At 42.1% G+C, this 20,185-nt stretch overlaps 1 protein-coding gene across 2 annotated transcripts; it reads left to right on the top strand.

Annotated features, from left to right (window-relative positions):
• Positions 1-1,662: 1,662 nt before the first annotated feature.
• LOC131691250 (histone deacetylase 6) lies at positions 1,663-16,100 on the top strand. 2 transcript variants are annotated; one of them, XM_058977527.1, is made up of 9 exons: positions 1,663-2,373; positions 3,237-3,821; positions 4,092-4,363; positions 4,429-4,621; positions 12,286-12,345; positions 12,458-13,583; positions 13,785-14,527; positions 14,874-14,961; positions 15,021-16,100. In XM_058977527.1, the coding sequence occupies exons 1-9, from the start codon at positions 2,371-2,373 to the stop codon at positions 15,356-15,358; spliced, it is 3,408 nt and encodes a 1,135-aa protein (XP_058833510.1). In that variant the 5' UTR covers positions 1,663-2,370; the 3' UTR covers positions 15,359-16,100. The 2 variants fall into 2 exon arrangements, with proteins under 2 accessions (XP_058833510.1, XP_058833501.1); XM_058977518.1 differs by lacking the exon at positions 12,286-12,345 and adding an exon at positions 12,161-12,220.
• Positions 16,101-20,185: the final 4,085 nt, after the last annotated feature.

Below are 20,185 nucleotides of genomic sequence, written 5' to 3'. Positions count from 1 at the left end.
TCCCAGACTCCCAGAACTTTTTTACTGTCAAAACTCTGCCTTCCAGGCCCCAGAATTTTTAAACTGCCGAAAACATGCGGAAAAGGAAATGTCGATTGATAGGTAGCGGGGGGAAGCAGTACTCTTTCGACTGTCCTGGTTTTTTACTCGTCTGATATGGTCACTAGAGTGGGACATGGTTATATGAAAAAAATAAAATTTCGCTCCGAGTAACTTTTTGGGTCCCAAATAGCTCCCAGAACAACTCTGCAAATTTTTAGTTCGATCGGTGAAACTATATTTTTGCGCCCACAGTTTAAAGTTTACATGGGATTTCGTATGGGGAAAACGTCTTTTGCAAATTAATTCTTCCAAGAGTCACCCGTTACCTCCTAAAAATAAATGGATATCTGATTTTTATAGGAAATTTATCATGGAAATAAAGTCTAGAAGACTGCAAAACAATCTGATGCTTGTGGAAAAAGTTATTAAGCAAAAACCGATTGATGCCCTGAAGAATGATGAAAATTTTACTTTTCATAGCATCGCTGCTGCTGATGGTCGAATTATATACAAAAATTTTAATTTTCTCTTTTTATATACAAAAGAAGACTCAATTTATACCTCAAAACTCTTGCGAAGTGGTCAAACAGTATGGGAAAATGATTTAGACATATTAAGAGAATATCAAAACACAATTGCATACAATTGGACAACCAACAACAGTGGTGCTAGAAAAAATGAATATTTTATCAATCGTCAGAGCATCACTTGGTTTCAGCTTAATAACTTTTTTCTTAAGCGTCAGATCGTTTCATAGTTTTCGAGGCTTTGTTTCTGTGTTAGATTTCCTACAAAAGCCACATAACGGTTTATTTTTAGGAAGCAATGGGCAACTCCTGGAGGAATTATTTTGTGAAAGTTAATTTTCCCATATAAAATCCCATGTAAACTTTGAACAGTGGGCGCAAAAATATAGTTTCAGGGATCAAGCTAAGAATTTGCACAGATGTTCTAGGACCCAAATGGTACCCAAAAAGTTGCTCGGAGCAGGAATCTATTTTTTGTCCCACCCTAATGGTCACCCTAGATAAAACAGTCGTTGATTGGTTGAATTGTTGAAAATTAATTCAGGGATCACAAAATGTTTGGTAAAATTATTGTCGTTAAACAATCAAAATTCTGTGCTTTCAAAATAAATGATTATTGGATTCCTCACAAATTTCATTTTATTTATAGAAAAAAAAACCGAACTTTCGACTCAGTTTCTACAGTCTTTTTTACTGTGAAGTTATTAGATCAAAAAACATCGCATGAATTCTAGCCCTGCATGTGTGCGTAAATGTTTTGCACGCACCCGTAAAAGCTTCTCGCGAATCGCTTTGACACATTTGTTTACACTCGTTTCGCCAGAGATGCCAGATTTGCAGACAAGTCTGCAAATTCGCAGACTTTTAATTTAAGCTGCAGATTTTTTCGATGACGCAGCTATTTGCAGATTTTTTAGTATGGTTGCAGATATTTGCAGATTTTTTAGTTTGGTTGCAGATATTTGCAGATTTTTGAATATAAAGGCTTTTGGTTACACTAGCTTTCCTGACATTTTTTGTTCTACCCAGACTTTTAAAATTATTATTGCAGACATTTGAAAAAAGTACCTGGCATCTCTGCGTTTCGCTCCCATTCTCGGCTTCAGTTCAGTTTCGCGTAACTGGTCCGCTATATAAATCGCAGCTTTGCAATTTTCATGTATAAAAATAGTGAACAATATATTTCTATAGTGTGCTACAGAAAAAATTCTTGACAAGGAGTACTGAGTCACCTATAATAGTACCCGCTGTTACTTGCACCGTTTAGAATATCGATCACGAAGTGTGACAACGAGTGAAAAGTAGTTTTGCTCCACGTGTGGAAATCGCACTCTTTTCTGTTTGATCCCTCAAGCGAGAAGAAAATTACACTGCCAACTTTGATTCGATTGCAGTTCCCGCTGATCATACTTCGGCCGAAGAAAATGAGCAATTACACCACCCGTAGTTGATCTGCGTTGTTCCATATTTGCGAGAAAGTTACGGATCTGCGACATTGAACATCACTATAGAAAAGAGAAAAAAAAAAACGGAGCGATCAATCGAATCGGCAGCAGCTGCCTCAGCGAAAAATCAGCAAGTGGGTGGTTGAACATTGTGTGAGTTATTCTTGTTTTGGAAACGGCCTACGCATTATTAGACGAGGGCTGACAGAGGAAAGCAGATCGAAAAAAAAAATGGCAAGCGAATAAGGTTTTGTGTGGAATGAGGTTCAAATTTTAAGAACTAGAAGATTGAGCTTTGTGATTCCCCGTCGACCATCGATCATCAATATCCTACTAGTTGGTAGTGCGCCACAATCATGGTAAGTACCTGCCCAGGGGTTACTGCTTACAAATTAGCATAACTAATTCAGCTCTTCTCGTGTTGAGTACAAGGTGACCAAAAATGGGCACTAGCGTAGAGTCATGGAGCACTCAAAAAGGACATGGTGGGTTGTACTGTCCTTGAGTCGGCTATAAGCAGAGATTTATTTAGTGAGAACTACGTTTATTGGAGAAGGTCTTGTGGTGATTAACAGTTTTCTCCGTTTTACCAGTGGTTCTTTTTTGCCACCCTTCGCGTAACTGTATTATTTTGATTGGATTTCTTGCATACATGGGACACTAATGTGAATAGTAGCGCAGTAGAATCGAATAGTTCGTTGATAACTGTTTATAATATTACATAGGTACCCAGAGAACGTAATAGGAGAGGGTTGGAACGCATCTACGACGCCTTTTCGCCTAATTGCCCTTGAGACAGGTGTTGATTGTTTTTGTTCTTTGCTTTGAACTAGATACATGTATTTTGATTCCGAGGGTTAACTCGGTAAAGAATCTAATAGTGATGGGAGCCTCCCATAATCTAGCCTCCTGGTTACAAACATAACAGTTCAAATGAGAAAGAGAAAGTGAACAACTCTATACCTATCCCGTTGTTTACTATCAGGAGAGACATCCCTTATCATGTCTATTCTCTCCAGTGAAAATAAATAAAAGCTTTACCAAAATAAAACAAAGCGCAGAAGCTCTCGTTATCTCATTCGGGTATTTGCTTTGAACCGATAAAGACCTTTCGAGCCGTGTTTTCCCACTTATTTAACTGCTGGACAATTTGATTTATCTATCCTGGCCCATTCGACCTAGATTTTAATCGATTTGACCTCCGTTTAACTTTCCCGACCAGAGTTCCACCGTCGTAACCCGCCGGGGTGCTCAAAAATCCAAAGTGAAAACCCGTGCCCAGCAGGCAGCCGTCGAGGCGGAGGACGCGGAGCGAAAATCCAAATTCTACGGACGAAAACCGATCAGTACCAGTAGCAGCACACTAGCGGAGGCGAAGAAACGAGGCAAACTGAAAATGTCCTGCCAAGCGCAAGCAGCTGGTTCCGTCGGTACGGACGAACTGCCGGTGGTGGACCACAACGGTGTTCCGCTGAAAGACATCTACAGCAATGCGATGGCTGCGGTTGAGTTGGTACGCGGTGCCACCGGATTGGTGTACGATGAAAAGTTTGCCGAACATCGGTGCCTGTGGGATCAGGGGTATCCCGAGTGTCCGGAAAGGTTTACCCGGGTGCTGGAGCGGTGCCGTGAATTGAAGCTGGTGGAACGCTGTCAGCTGATTGAACCGAGGATGGCAACCGAAGCGGAACTGCTGACTAAACATACGGCGGAGCAGGTGGAGATTCTGAAGGCGACCAAGGAGTGTCGGGATACGGATGCACTGGAGGAGCTCAGTTCGCATTACGATGCTATTTACATTCATCCGGTAAGATTTATTGGGGGTCGTTATCTACGATTATTTTTAGTCTTCCACTCGCTCATACTTGAGGTTAATTAGTCTATTTCTTTACTCTATAAAAAACGAAAACAACATCAGATAAACCAAACTAATGAGTTCAGATCGGGTCGGTCTTTAATTATGGCCAGACATCGCGCCAACTGCTCAATTGTCATTTTATGATGTGATTACCGATACTAACAGGATTCTTTCCATCATTTACGTAATTGAATTTATTTTCTTTCGCGCAATTATCAGTCCTCCTACGATTGTTCGCTGCTGTCGGCTGGAAGTACCATCGAACTGGTGGATGCTATCGTGAGTGGACGGGTGCAGAATGGGATGGCCATTGTTCGCCCGCCCGGTCATCATGCAATGAAGGCCGAATACAATGGGTACTGCTTTTTCAATAATGTGGCAATTGCGGCCCAGCATGCTCTGGACAGGCTGGGACTGAGGCGTGTGCTGGTAGTTGATTGGGACGTTCATCACGGTCAGGGTACTCAGCGGATGTTTTACAATGATCCACGGTAGGTTGGCTTTGTGGTTCCGAAGGTGACTGTTAAATTAATCTCGTTCTGTTTCCAACGTCTAGAGTGCTGTACTTCTCCATCCATCGGTACGAGTGTGGATCTTTCTGGCCTAACCTACGAGAGTCAGATTTTGATTTCATCGGCGAAGGACCCGGACTGGGGTATAATTTTAACGTACCCCTGAACCGAATAGGAATGACCAACGGAGACTATTTGGCGATTTGGCAGCAACTGTTGCTGCCGGTTGCGATGGAGGTAAGTTGTGAAAGGGTTTGTGTATGTATTATATAATGGTGTAGGTGGAGAACAAACAGACTTGGGATCTAGAAAACAAATGAACATGCACAACTGTAATAATTTTTGCATGTGGAACTTTTTGCACTTGAAATTGAAGAAAGATGACAGACACTACTGTCCAACAGCCTCAAACGGGTAGGGTAAAAATAACCTAAACACTATATAAAAATCAGATTTCGCTTTTTTTTTTAATGAAATGAATATTCACAACTACGCCAATATGATTCGAACGATAGATCTGCATAGCACCTTCAGTAAAATAATTTCAGGAGTATTCTTCGTTTACGAGAGGGATTTATCCCGACATATGAGTAGCAGAGACCATATCAAACACAGGGAGGAGGGCGGACAATAATGACAGGGGAAAGAAGAACTCCGGAACGCCGGCTTGTTTTCCTTGGACGCGCAGTGAATCCTTTTAGAGGCCAGACTTCCAGACTGCTGTTAGAATTCGGTTTCCAGTTTGGTAGCATTAGATTTCCTGCCCGACTCGTAGTAGGGCTCTGAGAATGACATAATGAAAAAAAAAAGAGCTAACCAAATTAGGATATTCATTGTCTTTGAGATTGGGCCATTTGGCATAAAGTGATCGTTTAGAATAAAGGAAGATTAGCTTAATTATTTAGAGTTATGACTACACTGCATGTCATTTGGCGTAATAATTTTTAACATCTGATAAACGGTCTTTCAGCATAATCTAGCAGAGTGATTACATTGAAGGTCATTTGGCGTAACGGTCATTTGATATATTTATTTGTATCATTAGAGAATGGTAATCGGACTAGCACTTGTAATGCGCAAACGTATCTCTTCTACAGATCATGAAAACTGCTGCCTTATGAAATTTTTTCATACATCCGGATCATTCCGCCAGCGAGTTGACGATTTTTCAAAAGAGTGTTTCAAACGCTAAAATTATTTGCTTATTATCCTTCTTTATATCATGAGTTGTTCTTTAAAATTACATGATGTAAAAAAACCTGTCCAGCTAGCCCAGTTCTATCATTACTGGATTTCGCCAAATTTTAAAAATGACAATGCATCAATACAGTACATCAAGTAGTTACTCTTACCAAACCATCGATTTCTATACTGCTAGTAGTGTTTGAAATCCGAAGAGGCGCAAAGCCACTGAGGATACACTGGACAAGGTATCTGCCAACCCACCGTCGGAAGTGGCGGCCCCTTCGCAAGCAAATCTGTGACGAGCTTATTTACCCGAATTACTCAAACATAGGGACTATGAATTAGTTTAAGTCTAACGGAGGGGCAGCTATGTCGTACAGCACGCGCCTTGAAACGATGTGGTGTAGTCATATTAGGGCCAATATTATTTATTTATTCTATTACGGCAGGGATGAATAATAAACTAATTAGTTTTGATTTGCGACCAATTTTATTTATAATATATGTTATTCTCATGTTGGTGAATAGAGAACAGTGAGTCTAGCTCTGTAAGGTATGCAAACTAGGTTCGATAGAACTATCCAAGTCAGTCTTGGATATCACATACATTTGGAGTAACATCAGATGTTGCTTCAAGCTGTTGGCTTGAACCCCCTATTCGACAGTTTTCAAGCCGCCACCTGCGTTACGGCTTGGTAAGGCCAAACTGATGTCGAAGGGGGTCAATTAAGGTTGTCTGACGTATTCTTGATGGTCACATCATTCGAGTTTCTGCATTAGAATCGACAGACAGCTTTAGTTGATTATAACAGGGAATATATTTAATGTAATAAATAATGTCTTTTTCGCTTCAGAAAGTTGATATTCGAGCCTGTGGAACTTCTTGAGCGTATCTCTAATCTCTAATATAACCGACCGATGGCGTCGAAATGGCGGAAGAGATGAGCAGCGGCAAGCGAGTTTAACAAGAGGGAATGAGACACTTACTGCCATTGAAATGAAATCTGTAAGTAGCTCTAACAAAATTCTAGCTTCAGAAACTGTACGAGACGGCGCTGGGCCTGTGGCCTTCGACTGGCATAGTCCATTCTCATTGGTTCGGAAGTCTTTTTGGCTAGTTGGTAAATATGTGCTCCTACTTGCAATTTGATCAATTCACTTGGGTAGGGGACATGTTGACCCTGCTAGTTGTCGACTCTTTTGACCTTGGGTATGAGGCTTGTTTCAGGAAAGGAGTGCAGGACTGGCACCTAAAAGATAGTTAATTATTTAGGACTCGTTTATTTACCTCGACCAAGCACATCGGCTCTCTGAAATGATAAGCAGCCCTATCGGGTCGGTGTGGTCTGTTCGAGTCGAACCAGGCGGACAATCGGTTCGAGCAAACTTTATGGGGAATGGTGGATAAATATTTTTTATGTCCTTTATGGGCAGAGATTCTTTTTGTGAAATCCTAAAATACCTTCACTCGTCTAGTTTCTAATAGGAAAAATTGAGGGTTTGCCTGGTCCTTAATGCAATGAACACGTATATTGACTAAAACAGGTTCGAGTTCTGTTATAAGTTAGAGTTGTTCTTCCACTATATTAAACAAGCATAGTGGTGTTGCAACGTGATAATTCAATCTGATATAACAACCATTTTAACACTCATTAATACACACTAGAACAGAAAGAATAATTGGTAGAACAGCTGGAGGGAATTTAGTATTCGTGGACATTACGGTTACAGCGCTCTCTGATTTATTTAATAGTCGATTGATCCACTTCAGACTAGGGGACCCAAGAGGAAATCATGAAGAAGACAGAAGCGGAATCAATGCGAATTTTTAATTGCATCATAGACGACTTAGAACGCGTTGTTAGGATGCCTTGGACTAGACAAAATATAAGACTTGACGTTACACACTTCGAGACAAATAGGTGCAAAATTTTAATCCTACCGAGGATCAGTATTTACTTGCTAATTCATCCGATTTTGCAATTTTTTTCTCGCGGCACGAACCGAGATCCCTTATGCTATAAGCTGTAGTTCTATCAGCCTGCTAAAAACAGGTGAAGGTTTGCTTTACACTTATACTCATTTACATTAAATTCTCTTTTTTCTGCGAATCTTCATTTCTTATTTGCCTGAACCATCAAAACTCGAATATTTTAACGATACTTGTTCACTAGAAGAATCTTCATCTAAAGCGTGAAAAACGCTCCAAATATTAGAAATTTTATTATGTAATAACTAATATATGAATATTTTTTACCTTTCATGTATGAGCAAACTAACGAGGATCTGGAACGAGAGGCAGTCTAGTACATCGAAAGAGTAATAGTAATAGATTTGAAAAGAACAATAATTTGAATTGTATACTCGGAAGAAACGTTGGAAGAGGACCAGCGGTCGATTCAACCATGGCAACACTGACGGTGATTTAATTAACATTATATGTTCAGGAATTTCAATCCTAAACTGCATTCCAAAAATCTTCGCGAACATATTGTTCGATGTTATCTATCCTCCATTAAAACACAATCACTTTGGACCAGCAGCATGAGAAAGCGCTCGATAACGGCGAATCTGTTGAGCTACGTGTTGACGCTGATTGATAATTTGGAAAACCCGACAACAGATCGATGCAGTGTACGCGGATTTATCGAAAGCTTTCTGTGAAGTAGAAATGAGGCGGGCTGGATTTCCGAACTGGCTGACTAATTGGATTTCGTCGTATTTTACATATCGTAGAGCTGCTTCTGTGTGACTTGGAACTACACTTTAAAATTCATTCCAACATGTACAGCTGAGTCGCTGCTGGAATATGTTCGCGACAAAAATACTACCAAGGAGATAAATACGTTTTTGAAAAAGAGCTTTGCAACAAAACATATATTAGAAGATCGTTCACAGCGCTGAAGATGGCAGAAGGAACACCATTAAAGGGATCGTTTTCGTCTATTGTACGGGTTAGTCTGCCAGAGATTTGTGGCTACCAATTTCGGATTTATACGCCGTAAGTGAGCTATTCATTTCATTGGGATTCTCATATGATGTAACATCGGCTGTATAACACTTCGTGGATGATTAGTTCATGTTGGATACAGCGGAGAGTTAACGAACAACTAAAAAGCAATAATGATTGGGAACAAAGGTTCCAACGTTAATGGTGTTTCAGATAGATGAGGATCAGTAATTGCAGCGAAGATGGCACAAAGAAGAGGAAAAAGTTGCTTTGCTTTATAGGTGATTATCAAGAGCACTAAAAGTTGTTTTTTTCCAAAAATTCAAAGTGGGCGTTATAAAGCATAAGAAGCAATCATACCGGTTGATAGTGAAATTGCGTTGTTTGCTATGTCTAGAAGAAAGAAAGGAACTGGAGAAGGAATCTGACATTGAATGGATCCTTGACTCATACTGTGTTTGCATTAGCGCTAAATGAAGTGGTATGCGGATAACCTTTATACCTGACGATGTTAAGTGCTGCATCACTTAGCACGCCATACGACGCAATGGCATCTCATATCATCCTTCTTGTATGATATGTTTAACTTGTCCAAAGTAGCGACAGGCAATACGGACACTCATTTACGAAATGCCATTTTACAGGTTCGGTCTGTAAGAGGCAGAAAAAGAACTTCCATGACATTACGGAACCAAATAGTATTTCGTCGAAGGATAATTCTAGGCGGCCATTGCATTGAAAATCATCGATCGATTGAAAATCAACCCAAAGTCGGTAGCGGATTTTATTGAAAGAGTTCGACTGTGCACCATTTTTTTCTAACAGATGGGAAAACTTTCACGGTCAAGCAATCCCAAAATCACCAAAATCCTCACCAGCTGCTGCCAAAAGGTACTTCTAACCGCATGAATTGGTCTAGTTCGCACCATCCAGCATAGTTGATTGTTTGAGCCTGAATCACGGCCCCCAGTTGAAATTTCCTTAATATTTAACGAACGCGTAAAAATTAACCAGTTTGTGTACTAGAACTTTATGAAAAACATTATTGCACCATTTCGGCGAAGCCATCGCATGGAGCGTAAAAGATTTTGGAACTCTGTAGCAAACATTGGCCGAGATATTTGACCAAAGACGAATGATCATTAAACACTTTATTTAAATTCAATGGACTGCTCCATCTAACCCACACAATATGGATCAACTGAATGCCAACCTGACAGAAGCCTGGGATACAAAGTCAGTTCTGGAGGTGATGTCCATCGTCGCCGGTTTCTTTAAGCGGTTGAAGGCCCGTCTAGAAGGTAATGGAAGACATTTCGAGACATATAAACAGTATGTTAGTGCACCTACATACCTCTTAAATATATTGTTATTGCATTGCATCAGGAACATGCTGACGTATAGCGTGCCACGACGTATAATTTTACGATTTTTCGGAAGCTCGACGGCTTTGATTTTTGATTGAGTGTGAGAAGGAAGGTGAAAAGCTTACTGCTACCATGGACGGAACTGTGAAAGGAAATGTAACATATGACAAATGGCTTAGCACTGTCCTTCGGACATGTACTTTGTGTAAGAAACATCAAATTCAAGCTGCTGTAGTTACGTTTGCTGAAATCCGAAGTAAAAGATGTTGTCCAAAAATGGTTTAACATTAGCTGTGGCGATACATCGAGGAAACATTTTCTACCTGAAAATTCAAAATGTTTCATAGATTTGATGAACTTAACAGCGAAGGTGGATTTATCTAGTCTCAAGCAGAAAGCAAGCTGATTCGAGTGCCGTTGAAAAAAGCCAACCGAGAACGGAAAGACTATTGGGGAGCGTGTTCATACAGACATCTGTTAGCGCCAGATTGCATCGAGGGTGGCAGATGGCTATTTAGTAAAGCGAAACGATCAAATGTTTGAGTATTTTCAAGATTTATGAAGCCATGGCAAAAGTGAAATTTGGGGCAATTGCACATTTGAGATGCGATTTTGAAAGAGAATATTTTTCAAACGAACAGCATGAAACGAGGAATCCAAGTTGAATTAAAACAACCGGTTGTGGTTAAAACTGACAGGAAGCAGCTGCTTAATGGCTGGCCCAGTGAAACACCAGATATGAGAAAGTTAGAGGTGTTCGGATGTCTATCATTTGTATGGATTCCGAAACACTTGGATGCATACCGTTGATGGGCATCAACCGGTTATCGATGTGAAATCTGACAAGAAACTCATCGGAGGAAGCAGCTGCTTCGAAGATGTTAAGATCCCGATGTTAACCCATTTTTTGAACCGTAATGAATATGGAAGACGAGCATCGAAAAAATGATCTTGGAACTGATACTGGACGATGAATATGAAGTTGATGACGATAGCAATACATTTGTGAAAGCGCTTCTACCACAATCCAAGAATGGGAACGACCGTGAGGAGTTTGATCAGTTGCCCGCTAGTTTTATTGCCTTTTGTCTGCTGATGATGAAGAATCGGCTCCAACATGCTACGATGAAGTTGACGTTCATTCGAACGAAACGGAATGGGGATGACGAAATGATACCCTTGGACAGTGGTGAGATATCCTGATGCGGTGAAACTTGTGTCGAGAAAATGGGTGGTCACGTTGGAGACTAATGATGCTGATGGCAGCCCTATTCACTACAAAGCCCCACTGGCTGTCAAAGGGTACATGCAGAGAAAGAAGGATGATTATAAAGAAAAGTTTGCTCCGGTGGAGGAACTTCCAACCATATGGACGATTCGATAGAACATGATAAATAGAACAAGGAGAGTATGCACATATTTCCCCCTTGAATTGATAATCCAAAGAGCACTGATACGGAATAGGTGGCTGTAAACCAATCAACATATCTACTACAACTAATTTGCAGTTAGTCTAATGTTCCTGATGCTGGGCACACGATCAGACCTGTTTTACATGGTGGCATAATTCAAAGATCCAGCAGATGAACGTTTCGAGCATAACAAATGAGTGCTTCGATACCTTCAAGCAACAAAGAATTTGAAACTGATCTTCAAGAGAGTCCGGCATGTATTACCAGACTAATCATAGTGTTTTCGATGCTGGCGAGTGACGAGATAGATCGTGTTTCTGTATCCCAGCGTACGGTCGTAATGACATTGCAATGAGTTCTTCTGTTGGCAAAACGAAATGGCATACTCGACTACTGTCATGTGAACCAAGCCTAGTCAAGCAAGTAGATGTTAGGTTTCACTTTAATCCCCTATGTCTCTCATGTATAATGTTGGATTAGGTATGTGATTTGTTGTCTCGCCATCAACCACAGAGCAATTCGTATCTTGAGGGTGCTGCCCGCACACTGCATAAATACGTAAGAGACAAATCAACGTTATACATTGTATTGTTACTTGATTTATTTATCTTTTCGTATCACTAAGAACAACAAACACGATTTACTAAACGACTTGAGATAATTTCAACGATTCTTACGGTTCGGACAACTTCTCTTAAATTGAAAAGACTTGATGAACAACCTGGTAAAACTATGAAATATTAAAATAAAAGATGCATGGAACATGTTCGGAAAGCGGATTGGATACTGAATAAGGAATAAACTGAAAATTGAAACCACATGAAATACCAAAAGCAAAATAACTCACATCTCACCATTCCAGTATCAACCGGAGCTTATCCTGATCTCTGCCGGCTATGATGCAGCCTACGGATGCCCAGAGGTTCGTATGAGTTGATCGCCACTAATCTTTATCTTTTTTCTGTTTTTTAATTGCTCCGAATCCAGTTCAATCCTGAAATGGTTATCGTATCGGCCGGTTATGATTCTGCTCTGGGCGATGAAAAGGTAGATCCAAATTTACCCACGCATTCTTTTCGAATCATAATTGGTCTTTTCGAATATATTTCAAAACGACAATTGTTATGACAATTTTAACAAGTTTTTTTCGTACGTCTAGGGCCAAATGGAAATCACTCCGGCATTCTATCCGCACCTTCTATCACCGCTGCTAACGCTAGCTCAGGGCCGAGTCGGCGTCGTCCTCGAAGGAGGCTACTGTCTAACCTCACTCGCCGAAGGAGGAGCCCTCACACTGCGAACACTGCTCGGAGATCCTTGTCCATTGTTGGTGGAAAAACTTCAGCCACCCTGCGAAAGCATGCAGCAAACCATCCTCAACTGTATCCACTCCCACCGACCCTACTGGAAAAATCTTCAACTGAACGACACCTACGGGCTGGAAGAAGTCAACAACATCAACCCCCAGCCAAACTTCCATCGGGTAACTCAACTGTACATTCAACCACCCCCGCAACCCGAACCGATCCGGTATGCCACTCGTAACTGCTATCCCCTGCAAAGCAACGAAGAAACCAGCCGGATCGAAGCGCGATTGGCAATGCTACAGATTGCCACCAATTTGACCTTCCCGGTGACGCGCGTTTGCTACGTCTACGACGAACTGCTACTGGAGCATCGTAATCTGCACGAAGATCTACACCCGGAACAACCGGAACGAATCGCCAAAATCTACTCCCGCCACGAGGAGTACAGTTTGCTGGCGAGAATGAAGCGGCTTAAGCCACGACACGCCACCACCGATGAGCTGTGTCTGGTTCACTCCCGGCAGCATGTTAACCTAGTCCGGCGGACGGTCGAACGGGAGGAGATGAAACAGGTTGCGGATAAATTTAACTCCGTTTATTTTCATCCGAAAACTTTCGAGTGTGCAACGCTGGCTGCCGGATCGGTGCTACGCGTCGTGGACGAGGTGTTGAATGGGCAGTCGCGGAGTGGAGTCTGTATCGTTCGTCCACCGGGGCATCATGCGGAGTCCGATATGCCGCATGGATTCTGCATTTTTAACAATGTGGCGATTGCCGCTCAGTATGCCGTTCGGGATCACGGATTGAAGCGGGTGCTGATTGTGGACTGGGATGTACATCATGGCAATGGGACGCAGCATATTTTCGAGGGGAACCCGAAGGTTTTGTACGTTTCGGTGCATCGGTACGATAATGGGACGTTCTTCCCGAAGAGTAAGGATGCGAACTTTGATGTGGTGGGAAGCGGGAGCGGTGAGGGTAAGTTGGAATACCTTATTTAAGACTTTTTGGGGGTATGCAAAAGAGGAAACAAATCGAAATAGTGAGGAGTGAAGTGAAATCAATTATTGGGCTGGAGTCTCGAAGGTTGCTTTCGATCTGTTTTCCCCGTTGGACACCACCAAAAAGTCTGGAATTGTTTTCGTGAGACTCCGACTAATGGAAGGATATATTTCGCAGGTTTCAACGTCAACGTTCCGTGGAATAAGAAAGGAATGGGCGACCAGGAGTACGCGGCAGTGTTCCAGCAGATCATTCTACCGATTGCCTATGAGTTCGATCCGGAATTGGTTTTGGTTTCGGCTGGATTCGATGCAGCGGTCGGTGATCCGCTCGGTGGATGCAAAGTGACCCCGGAGGGTTACGGCTATTTTACCCACTGGCTGTCATCGTTGGCTAACGGTCGAGTGATCGTTTGTCTGGAGGGAGGCTACAATGTGAATACGATATCCTACGCAATGACTTTGTGCACGAAATCGCTACTCGGAGATCCTTTGCCAATGTTGCAAATTAGTTCGCGATATAACGGCCCTAATTCGGCCTGCGTTGAAACTATCCGAAACGTGCTGACGGTACAGGAGAAATTCTGGAAGTCGCTTCGGTTCAACAAGAAGCTTCCCAATTTCCGCAGTTCCAGTGCGGAGCCGGATTTGGAGGGAGCCTTCAACAGGTTGAACCTATCTTCTACCGGTTCATCAACTGCGGGGTATTCCTCGACAAGCTCTACCCCTTCGAAAGAGCAGAGTACCGGACAGGAAGCTCCGTTCGATGCGGATGGTGGTCCGTCCGGATCCAGCAGTGGAAGTACAAATGCCAATGATGGACAACAACCCGGCGGTAGTAGTAGCTCTGGGAGCGCTGGCGGGTCCAGTGCTGGAGCTAAAAAAGAGACGCTCAGAGATTTCCTGGCTGCCAATTTGGAGGTGAGGAGTCGTGTCTTGAATCATCCATTGACTGAAAAATATATGACAAAGCTGCCGATGTATCGTTGGCGCTGCTGATTTTAAGATAGATTGTACTTTTGATTGAGTTGAATTTGGATGTGGACGAATATCTTGAGTGCGTGACCGATGTTTCTTTTTGAGTTTTAAATCTATATACTGTAAATGCGTAGACCAGACATTCTCCTTAATTTAAAAGCACGGAACACTCTTACATTGAAAACGACGCTGGCGGCATACTCGACTGTAACTGACATAAGTAAAGCCACGTAATGGGCTCCGAAGACCAACAAGCGATGAAAACTTCTTACCAATCCTCTACTTTCAGGCTCTACAAAATGAAGAAATGTTTGCAGTAGTGCCGCTGAGAGACTGTCCCCATCTGAAGGAGCTTAATCCGGACAATACCCCTGAAAGTAAGTGTCATCAATATAATTAACATTCTTTATAAAAAATAAATACTCTTCTCAACTAGGAATAAGTACAAAAACTCCCTGCGACGGCTGCGAGACCCAGCTGGAGAACTGGGTCTGTCTGCTCTGTTTCCGGGTGCGCTGCGGTCGCTACATCAACGAGCATGCCGCGCTGCACAGCCTGGAAACGGAACACCCGCTAGCCCTAAGCTTCAGTGACCTCTCGGTTTGGTGCTATCGGTGCGAGTCCTACATCGACAATCCGATCCTATACCCGTACAAGAATCTCGTCCATCAGGATAAATTCGATGGGGAATCACTGGTGTGGTCGTACGGTAGCGATCTGCTTCTGGACGTGACGCCAGCGGGCCCGGGTGACGGTGGCAAAGCAAAAGAATGATATTTGTTTATGGCCAAGATACTGATACGGCTGTTGATCCTCTATCTAACCAACTACCTGGTAACTGCCTTCTTCAAATAAGGGGTTTTGGCAACTAATTTTTAACGCAAATTTCTCGTTATATTTATTTATTGTTAACCTATTCGCTGGGATGGCGAGTAATTTTGAGCACAAGTATTATATTTTTAACTGACCGTTCGCTTTGTTTGCGGAATGCGGAGCGAAGAATACCCTAACAATTTTTAACGCAGAGGTCTCGGTTGTTTCCAAAAATAATATTTTTTTACATGTTTAGAATAGTTTTTTTTTTCTAGTTTAGAAATTGCGACATGGATTTTTTTTACGATTCTAACCAAAGATACAATTATAACAGCAAAAAAACTGAAGCAAACAGAGACATTTACCTACCTAAAACTATCATTACCTATTCAGCGGTAGCTGAAAATTGATTCACTTCATCGGATTGTTGTTTGGAATAATGAAACCTCACGTTGCAGACCTCAGTATAAAAAGAAAATCGAAGGTGAAAATTTTGAGTGACTAGGATCTTTTATTCATTACTAAAATATGTATTGGCAACAATGATACGCGAATGGAAACGAAGCAGAAAATTGGACACGCCGGAATTTCAGAACCACCTAGTAGCAATAATAGTGAGAGAGCTGGCATATAATAGAACATTGTTACAATAAAAAGAGTAACCACAAAAAAAAATTAACTGTAGTTACTATAGTTAAGTAAATTAATATCTTTTCAGAGTTTTTCCGTGTGTTATCACAGCCGGGCATATCGCATTTGTTTGTGGAAGTAGTTAATAAAGTCAGAGTTATGATGCTCATGTAACGAAGGTCGGTTTACTGTAAATTTTGGTTTGTATGACTAATGGATTATAGTTACTACTAATCTAGATTCACTAATCAGAACAATTTTCCAGACCTGCATCCTGTCGGAATTTGGATTACTGTCCAACAAGCCGACAATGCCCAATATACAAGAGAGAAGTAGAAGTTATCAAAATAAAAATTCGTTTAATTTTATCGCAAAACTTTTGGAAAAGGCCAAATGTAAAGACGACAAAAGCGAGCAAATAATGGCGTATCTAGTGAACAGCCTCCATGGATAATCTGAACCCACCATCAAAATAGAACGCTATCATCAGCACCAACGAAATCACATACAAGGGGTTATTCAGGTGACAAAATTGAGATTAGCGAGACACCTCCTAGCCAACCTATTCGATAGTATTGATTTTCTCTCACGTCTGGATACCGAAGACAACGCACGCACGAATATTGACCAGAAGATAGATCGGTTTGGAAGCAGGATGAAGGAACCAACGGGGCCATCACATCCCTCTCCGTTGATGGTGGCAGATAGCAACACCGCTAACATTACTTCAACCCGTAAATTCAGAGGCAAAAGAAACCCGACCGTCATCCACAAGCAAACGATCAGAACTACACAAAGTCTATCCCCAGTGTCGACCGATCGCAGTCGGTGTTTTTGAGCATAATAGTGTAGTTTTGTACGTCAGAGATTGGCACTGTTGCGTTTAACGTTTTTTTAAAGAATAGATTGACAACACCTTTCGAATGTATCACTGGAACCGTGATCCGAAGAAGACTCATCGACACATTAAGCGGCCAAAGTTCGCAAATAAATATCTTCTGTGATAAGCCATTTGTTCCTGTGGCTTGAAGAACAACATTTACATCGCAACTGCAACCGGGACCATGAGGTGATATGCCCCGCAAAACGTACAGGGTTCAAGCCCAAGGGCTTGAACCCTCTCAACACGCCAGAGCTCCACGAATGAATAAATTGAACTTGCAAAAGAAACATGATTTTATTTTTTAATAAAAGGTTTGACCGATTTACACACATTATCACTTTTTGACCATATCTTTCAGTTTCAACAGCGTCTGCCGCTATGAGATTGCACAACCCACAGGCCAATCCTTTTTCATCTCATCTGGGAGCGGATTCTGTTGCGGAATCTCCCATTGAGGATGTGACTTGCATACATTGAACGAGTAACCGGTTAAAGCAAGAAGAGAAGAAAGTAGTTTACCACTTCATCATGGATGGATCTACTACATCATCGTAAACCAGGGACAGTTCAGGGGCTAGACGACACCCCCCTCCCCGGACCTACTACGAGATGGGGAGTCTTGCCAGGATATGGTGGAGTTTAGGCAGCATTGTGCAAAAGCCGCAACTCCGACGAAACGAGTCTGTGCCTATGCTACTAAGATTCTATTAAAGACCAAAGATTTCAGCAATTAAAACGTCCTACCGGAGTGCCACCTTGGACATTAGGATCGGTTGCAGTAAGATCCTAATTATTTGTATTTGTATTTACACAATTTGGACTTGAATTACACTTACACTGAGTCTTAATGAACTATAACTAAACTATACATAATTAACCTAAAGCGGCAACAAACGGATTCGAAACTGCTGAACTAATGACGAAGTCGAATCGTTGAAGCGACGGATCATTGCTAATATCGGGCTGTTGGCAGCGTAGTTAGTGTTGCTAAATGCTAAATTTCAACCTGTAGCAGTGTTCGAGGACGAAGGACATGGGTTGGTGCGTATAGGTTAATTTGTGATAGGAGATCGGGAACATCATATTCAGCCAGAAGAAGCTTAGATACGAAGTGTGCAGTCCTAATAATCGACAACGATCTTCGTATGATGGCAAGTTCGGCGGATCATTCCAAGGCAATCAACGTAACGTTTATCGTATGAATCTGCGCTGGATGGCTCCAATTCTTTGGCTCCAAGTTGCATGGTAGGGGCACCAGACGACGTTCACGAATTCCAACTGTGAGCGCACCAGTGAACAATATAACGCTTTGGAACATAAAGGATCCCGGAATTCGTGGGATACTTTTAACATAAAACGTAGTAGACGATTTGCTTTGTCAATGATCGCTGAGAATTGATGGGTGTACGGTAGCCTTTCATCTGGGATGACGCCCAAATCATTTACATGGTCAACGCGTTGCAGCTGAGTTCCATCAATGTTGTAGTCGAAAGTAAACATATTCCTCGTTCGATGAAAGCTGATAACAAAGCATTCAGCAACACTATGAACCATCATAAGGAATATTTACATTTATATTTTCACCAACTATGAAAGGTATCAACGAGATACCGTAGCTCACAGCAATCGGTTTCTTTCCTTATAACTAGAAATATTTTCAAGTCGTCGGCGAAGAACACTTTTCCTCCAAGCATTAAGATGAAAACCACATCATTCACGAACAATGAAAACAGTAGCGGACCAAGGGTACTACCTTGAGGAACTCCAGAATGGTTGGAAAAGGATTCAGTTACAATGTCACCAATTTGGACAACGACATCACGGTGAACAAGGTATGATCGAAGCCAACGGCAGAATCGGTCTGTGCACCCAAGATTATCAAGCTTCGTTAACAGTATCTCATGGTTAACAGTGCCAACGCAGCCTTAAGATCTGTGTAAATCGTGTCCACCAGCAGTTATTTGGACATTTGTTCTGTGCAGTAGGACGTGAAAGAGACCAGTTTCGTCTCAACCGATCTACCGGGGAAACACCATGCTAACAAGTGCTAATGTAGTGTGGGCAAGCTGAGAGCAGCGCCTCGTTGATGAGCGATTCGAAAACCTTCAACATCACCGAACTCTTGCATTCATTAGAAAATTTTTGCTGCTGAATTGAAAAGATGTGCCAGGGGGATCGCTAAAATATCGGAACATTTTTTTCAGAACAGCAGAGAGTACAGCACTTAGTCCTGAAGCAAACGACGATTTAGTTTTCCGAATTGCAGAGAGAACCGATTGTTCTGAAATTGTTAATACATCCATGTCCACAGCATGAACGTGAACATCGCGAACCGCATTTTCAAGCTCGAAAATACACTAATTATGGCATACTGGCGGCAGAAAACGGATCCCGTTATAACTTTGGTAGGGTTCTAAGTACGTTCGAAACCCGGCACCTTAGCCGGTGGAAGTAGGCTCAGTTAAACGTTCTTGATTAGCGCAGATCCAGCTCTGAACGCAGTTCCCCATGAAGGGCCGCATTATCAGTGCTTGCACAGTTAACGATAGAATTATTTAGAGGCAACTACTTACTATGGTCGTGGCCACAGCAGTGAGAGCTGTCCAGGAAGGCCGTACCGAGCACGAGTGACGACAAACCAAAGACGTCAGTGTAAAGCAAGGACAACACATGGCGCTACTGAAAAGAGCTAAAAATGCCCAAAAAGCACTAAAGGCCACGGAGTTAACAAAGCAGAAACCTGTGAGTCGCCGAAAGGTGATCAATATTCGCATTCCGTGAAAAGAGTAAGGGAAACACCAATAGAGGAAGAGAAACCGCAAAATCCCAAGAAGGTCGGTGAAGAACAGCGAAACAACCGACAAAGGGAGACAAGAGAAAAGGTAAAATCAGAAAGAAAAGGATGACAAGAGGAAAGAGGACCTTCGACGGCGCCAGGAGAGGTATAAAGGTGATGCTCGTGTCGTCACAGCCACCAACGGCGTGACGTACGCTGCAATCCTCAAAAGGGTGAGAGAGGGTCCCAAGCTGAACGAGCTGGAGGAGAACGTCGTAAGAACCAGGTGCACTCAGAAAAGTGAGATGCCGTTCGAGCTGAAGAAGGATCCATTGATCAAGAGCTCGACCTATCGGAAATTCGTGGAAGAAGCAATGGGAGGAGAAGCGAACTTGAGATTTTTTGATCAGGAAGCAGTGGTCGACTGCAGGAATCTTGACGATATCACAACGGAAGACGAAGTGAGGAGCGCGCTAATGTAACCTTGAGAAAGAGCAGA

This window comes from Topomyia yanbarensis, chromosome 1 (assembly GCF_030247195.1).
Source record: "Topomyia yanbarensis strain Yona2022 chromosome 1, ASM3024719v1, whole genome shotgun sequence".
NCBI classification, from domain to species: domain Eukaryota; kingdom Metazoa; phylum Arthropoda; class Insecta; order Diptera; family Culicidae; genus Topomyia; species Topomyia yanbarensis.
Note: the sequence above shows the minus strand (reverse complement) of the source record. Positions and strands in the feature narration are given on the sequence as shown.